The sequence below is a fragment of the Eurypyga helias genome, unplaced genomic scaffold (genome assembly GCF_000690775.1).
Source record: "Eurypyga helias isolate BGI_N326 unplaced genomic scaffold, ASM69077v1 scaffold8825, whole genome shotgun sequence".
Classification (NCBI taxonomy): Eukaryota; Metazoa; Chordata; class Aves; order Eurypygiformes; family Eurypygidae; genus Eurypyga; species Eurypyga helias.
The window spans coordinates 15,562-21,676 of NW_010249446.1; the positions used below are offsets into that span (position 1 = coordinate 15,562).

The window sequence follows — 6,115 nt, forward strand, 5'->3', positions numbered from 1 at the left end:
TCCTGGCTTCAGAATCAAGGTGTCATTGGGTAGCTCAGTCCTCTCTCTCTGGGATGTCACCTTTACAAAGCATCCAAAAATCAAGTCCAGCTTCATTCTGGGAAGCAACGGCCAAAGCAGAAGAATGCTCAGTAACGGAAGGGGCACAGTCATCCTTAGGGGAAACGCCGCTGCCTCCTACTGCCTGGGGAGGAGTTGAAGCAGCTGTCAGGCCTGTTCTTCTCCCTCATTGGAAACATGCCGGTAGCCAGGGGGCTGAGACTGTATGCGGAAGAGTACAGTCAAGAGGAGGATTATAAGGAGTAGGAGAATGGATCCACACACGGCCAGGCCCACAAACAGCTCTGCAAGGGAGAAAACAAGTGGTTAGCGTGGTATTGTCCGAGCCTTCCCCTTCAGCCGCGCTCTGGTCCAGCCTGAGCTCACCTGTGTCGTGCGTGGGGCTTGCTACCTGGCATTCTTGCTCCCAGTCCTGGGGAACAACAGGATCTGTGAGTTCCAAGAATCTTTGCAATGGGCATTTATGCTGACAGCCAGGGATTGTCAGTGGGAACGGTTCCTTCCCAGTCTCGTTCCGGAAAAACATCTCCACAGAGAAGTTACTGAAAACAAAACACAGCTAGGTGTTTGGGTGTTTTTCTTCAGCTAAAGTCACCCCTTCCCAAAAACTCAGTGTGCACATTTTCCTTTATTTCAGGGCTAGTTTTCCTCCTGGACTGTAGTAAGAGTCTCTCACTAGGAGCAGGACTGTATCCCCCTGGGTGGAGCCTAGCCTAGGTACCTAACCCCGGAGGTGAAACCCCAGCAGAGGTCTTTACTGCAGCCCTCACCCATCGTCCTCTTGGTAGAGCTCAAATAAATGACAGGAGGCGTACGGCGCTTGAATCTTGTTGTAGACGTCTAGAGCCATCTGCAGTGCCACAAGCGTCGTATCGTGCTGAGAAAGAGGGAGAAAAACCAGTCACCCCTATGGACGCGGCAGGGCAGCTCAGGCCACACCAGCGGCCGGCAGGGCAGCGCTGAGGGGATGCCACCTTGGTAACGTCCCTCTGGAAGAGAGGAACTGCACTGCTAGGACGGAGATCTGTGCCAGGGAAGGGGAGGAAGTGAAATGCAGCTGTGTATATCCTGCATTGTTCTTTAAGGGTTAATCTCTAGGGAGCGATCTGGGAGAGATGCTTCACTTCCCAGTCGGGAGATGGCTGGAAGGTGAGGGGAATGGCTCTGTATCTGCACTGCTGAAGTCCCTCTGGAAGAGAGGAACTGCACTGCTAGGACGGAGATCTGTGCCAGGGAAGGGGAGGAAGTGAAATGCAGCTGTGTATATCCTGCATTGTTCTTTAAGGGTTAATCTCTAGGGAGCGATCTGGGAGAGATGCTTCACTTCCCAGTCGGGAGATGGCTGGAAGGTGAGGGGAATGGCTCTGTATCTGCACTGCTGAACTGAACACCACCAAATAAATACAGCGGTGGCTCCCCAAAGTCTGCCGCGCTCATCCGCAAGCCTGAGCTAACGGGAACAAAGTGCGGGTTGGGAATTTTCCTCAGGGGCCCCAGAAGAATGATGCCAGATCCTGCACATCCCACCCAGCTGGAGGCAAAGACGCGTGTCCTGATGACTGCATGGGCTGTAGAGACGCCAGAAAGGGTGAACCAAGGCCCTGCGAGGAGGAGGAGGTGGGTAGAGCTAGCCCCAGAGCTCTGACTTACTGCTGAGTAGGCAATTAGTTTCAGGTTCTGGTGGGCAGAAAGGTTGGCTGCTTTGGTTAGGTTCTTCCTTATGTGATCCAGCAGGACCCCTGAGGAAAGGGAAGAGCACGTAAGAGGCAAAAACTAGCCCAAGCCGTGCGGAGCTCCCTCCCCGGTGCACTCACCGCCTTGCAGACGAGCTTTCTCCACCCGACTGTGGATCCCAAACAGAAATTCAAAACCAAAGTCTTTAAGTTCCTTCAAGTGGCTCATGACATCTGGTGTCACCCACACAGGTAAATCCATTTTGTGTGCTTGCTAGGGGAAGAGAGAGAGAAGACTCATCTGCCGGTAGCATGGATCGCAGGTTAGCCAGGGAATGGGAGTCGGGGTGGCTGGGTCCTGCCCACGCTGCTACTGACTTCCACTATTACTTTAAACGTGCCCCTTTCCTATTCACGCTTCCGTCCTCGCGCTGCTGTGCCGCGTACCAGGAACGTAGCTGCGGGTTTTAACGTCATGTCAGAAACTAAGCAGCATCAAGATTAAAATCCAGGAGGTACGTTTCTGTGGAGGCACAGCTGGTGGGCAGGGTTATGTCATTAACACCGATGCAACAATCTGAGGGCACTTCCTTCTCGTGTGGCTGGTGCTGCCCTGCAGATGGCACGCAGGCAGAGGAAAAAGAGAAGCGAGAGAGCATGGACTCAAAGGTTTCCGGTGCACCTGCAGCCCAGTCTCCCTGGAGGCCCCGAGGGCCACTGAAGGGTACTGCAGGAAGTTAGCGAGCGCTCTGCAGATGCCGTACTGGGACGCACTGCTGACAAAGCCCAGTCCTCAGACCCAGAACACACAGAACTGGGAACCACGAGAAGAATTTGCTTTGCAGCCAACCCATTAGAAGAAAGGATTAGTTACACTGGCAGGCGAACGGCGGTTGTGGTTCCCTGGCTTTCCTTGGAACAATTTGCTATGCCACATGCCATTACGCTGCCAGAAGATGAGGCCGAGTGTCCTTAAGGGCCCATTCTGTCTGAGCAGTTCAGAGAAATTCCCATCAGCCACTGAGCTGTTTAGTTAGTTTTTCACTAATTTACAAAGAGAACAGCGGGGGAGTTCAGCTATTTCTTGGCTTTTTTTATTTCCTCCATCCAGGCGGTAGAAGGCATCCGCTGGCCCAGGGGAGAGAAACAACCCTTTTCTGCAGGGCACTGCTTGTAAGAGTGGGAGAGCAGGAGGCAGCCCAAAGCAGCTGAAGAGACTGATCAGCCTGAGGGTATGGTTTTGAGAGCAGAATTCCCCTGGTTTCATTTTGGGACAAGCTCCTGGGGATGTCAGCCGGCCTTCCGGCCCCAGCTGGGAAGCACCCCAGGTGAGTCTGGAAAATGAAGAAGATTTGAAATTCTTGATCTCTCCGACCAGAGGATTTTTTCGTTACCAACAGAAGTCGTTTCATGGTGACTGGCACAAGACAGGAGATCAGGTTTGTGGTACAAAGGGCAAATTTACACAGTGCAATGCAGCTCTGGGCTGGAATATTCTCAGCTTGCAGCAACTCGGGCTGCTACTTCACACAGCAAAGTGCAATTCCATGCAGATTTATCTTTCACATCCCCAAAATAGCACACACCACTCTACACCGCTGCCAGCAAGCTCAGTCGCCTTGCGCCTCCACAGAACGGCATGACACTGTCTCAAAACACGTGGGTTTACCGCTTCTTCCGCAACGAGCTCGCTTGATGGGAAAGGTCTCCGTGATGGGCGTCACACTGTATGGTGACACACAAATACGCCTGTGTGCAACAGCTCTAAGTCTCCTGGACACGCGGCACGTCCTTTGTCACGGCACTGCTGATCCGATTTCGGCTTCGTTTAAGCCTTCGTGAGAGGCACTTTCAACGAAACCCCATGTGAACGCAGAGCTTGTTGCCCCGCCCCAGAGAGTAAAAGGAAAGCGTGTCTCCAGAGTCTTCCTCTGGCAAAGGACCTCACAGCAGGTCACAGACCAGATGGGGGTGAACCCCACTTAGCCAAGAAGGGCATTATTTTCTGTTAGAGGTGGCATCAGCAGAAGCACAGAAAGAAGAGTGACTGACCTCAGGTAACAGGGGTAGAACCAGGAACAGTCCTAACTTAAGCTCCCAACTTAAATCACAAAGCTAACGCTCCTTCAGGGATCTCATTCCTGCCCTACCCAGCGCAGACTCATCCCGAGAGATGTACAGATTTCAGACTGCGGTTGTTTCCCAGTGACTTCCACACGAGACACGGATGGCGCAGGTGGGACTTTTTCTGGCTCTGGCAGGATGTGTATCTAAGCTAAAGAGTGGGAAGTTAAGGCTGCACAAGTCGGTAGTTCATGGCACGTGCCTTGGCACATTACTTCTAACTGCAGGGTGGGAACAGTGGAAAGTTGTTTTATGGGATTTTGCAAAAGAATTTTCTACCAAATCCACTGGGTCCTAAAGACCAAATTCCCGCAGCTGTAAGACGGCGGCCAAACTTACTTCACAGAACAGCGTGTCGTACACACTCCAAACGCACTCGAGAGAGACATCCCGGATCCCAGTCTCATTCGCCACCATTCGCAGGAATTGCTGCAGGTGTGAGAAGAGAGAAAGGCCTTCAGTTTTCCAGTCTCGCGCTGTCTTGCAGGCCCAGGTATTCCTACCCTTTTCCCTGAGCCCTGGATACGCAGAGGTGATAACACTTTAACTGCAAACCTAAGCCCACCTTGTCTCACCCAAACAATCGCTTACCCAGTTTTCTTTGGTCTTATTTACGTATTCTGCCGAGTGCCGTGTTTCGTTCTGTAGCTGTTCGTACCGTGGGCAGGGGGTCAAAGGAAACTTCAGTAGCTGGGCAGAGACAAGGAGAGCAGCTCGGTCACCACGAACCCTGCAGTGTGCAGTCAGCATGCGCGAGCATTAACGAAACCCCGACTGCAGGGGGGGGTGCATCTGCCAACAGCCTCAAGTGCTGCCTCCTCTAACGTGCTCCAGACCGCGCGCGGTCTGCCGAGCTGCTGCCGCCAATGCGACCCCTGATTCCCCGTCTTGTTCTGAGAACGGAAGAGCCTTTGCAAAGTAGGTCCCAGGGGAAGTTCAAGACTGAACCGAGACTGAAGCAAACCCTGTGGAACAGTCAGTGTAACACGGTATTTGAGTGGTCAGTACATATCCTGGAGATGGAACTTACCTTTTCCTCGGCCTCAGGCACTGTGTGCACAGGGATAGGCTGCCAGGAAATGTTAGGGTTGAACATCTGCTGTCCTTCTGGGGGATACAGGCCTGCCAGATTGGCCTCTGCACTCATCAGCGTCCGATCACAGTCTGTGCTGCGGATGAAGATCTGCCAGGAGAGGGACAGTGCGCCATTAGTAACGCTACGGTCAGTGGCGATGCTCGGACGCGGGAAAATGCGCGCGCTGAGGAACGTCGCCAAGGGCCCTGCAGCTGCTGAGGGACAACTGGAGGAGTTGAAGTGACCGAGCCCACTGATGTCAGCCTGGACAAAAGCATGAGGATGGACACAAAGACTGTTCGGTGCGTAATACTGGAGCTGGGGCCGTTCTGGATCAGTGGGATGGCCAGGTGCGCTGCGCGGAGATGACAGACAGAACCGAGTCCGACTATGTCGAAGACAGAGACACGGGTAACGATGGGCGCAGATAGGAAACGCACCGTATTGACAGAGCAGGACTGGGGCAAATGCCTGCACTCACCTCTCAGTTCTGGGAATCACCTGCTGCGCTCATGGAAAAAGCTGGCTTCTCCAAGCCTCTTTTTTTCCATCAGAGAAACTAAGACAAGAGTGAGCTGACTAATGGGAGAGGAACACAAGGGGGAGCTGAGATTTTATTTGATCACTGTGGGCTCTTGGGATTAATGGGCCAAGACTTATCATTCCAGAGCTCAGAGTGAGAGATCTGAGCCAGAAAAAGACAAACGGGAAAATTACAGAAACGTGCAGAAGGTCAAAATGGCAAAACCATAGTATTGTGGTACCTGTGTACTGAAAACACCTGGGGGGAGACTGGAGAGAAACCAGCAATAAAACAAGAAGAACACATAGGAAATCATGAAAGAATGTCCTAGAAAACACCATACTGAATGTGAAACAGTAAGAATAAAAAGCCAGAAGAATATGTGTCAAAATCGGGATTTTTTTGTTAATGTTAAATGAGGAGAAACGTTACACCCCCTCTGTACAGCATCTTCCACGTGAAGTGTATCTCAAAACTGAACAGTCACAAGGGAAGAAAAGAAAAAGTTGTCTTTTCTCTTAGAATTTCTACCCACTTTTACCTCTCAACTGTGGCTTGGAAACAACTGACCCTGTACTCATTAGACAGGATTGCTTTCATCCTTGGTAAGCTCTGAAGAAAGGAAATATTTTAGAAGATAAGGATCTAATTCTAGAGCGT

The 6,115-nt window shown here is 51.8% G+C and overlaps 1 protein-coding gene across 1 annotated transcript; it reads right to left on the minus strand.

The window, feature by feature from the left end:
- Positions 1–207: 207 nt before the first annotated feature.
- Positions 208–5,196, minus strand: ACP2 (acid phosphatase 2, lysosomal; the record flags this gene model as incomplete). The annotated part of the gene is made up of 8 exons (XM_010151353.1): positions 208–344; positions 427–602; positions 831–937; positions 1,711–1,799; positions 1,875–2,007; positions 4,197–4,286; positions 4,449–4,547; positions 4,888–5,196. Coding segments are annotated over 8 exons (1,140 nt in total), but the record flags the coding sequence as incomplete, so codon positions are not given.
- Between the last annotated feature and the right edge of the window lie 919 nt (positions 5,197–6,115).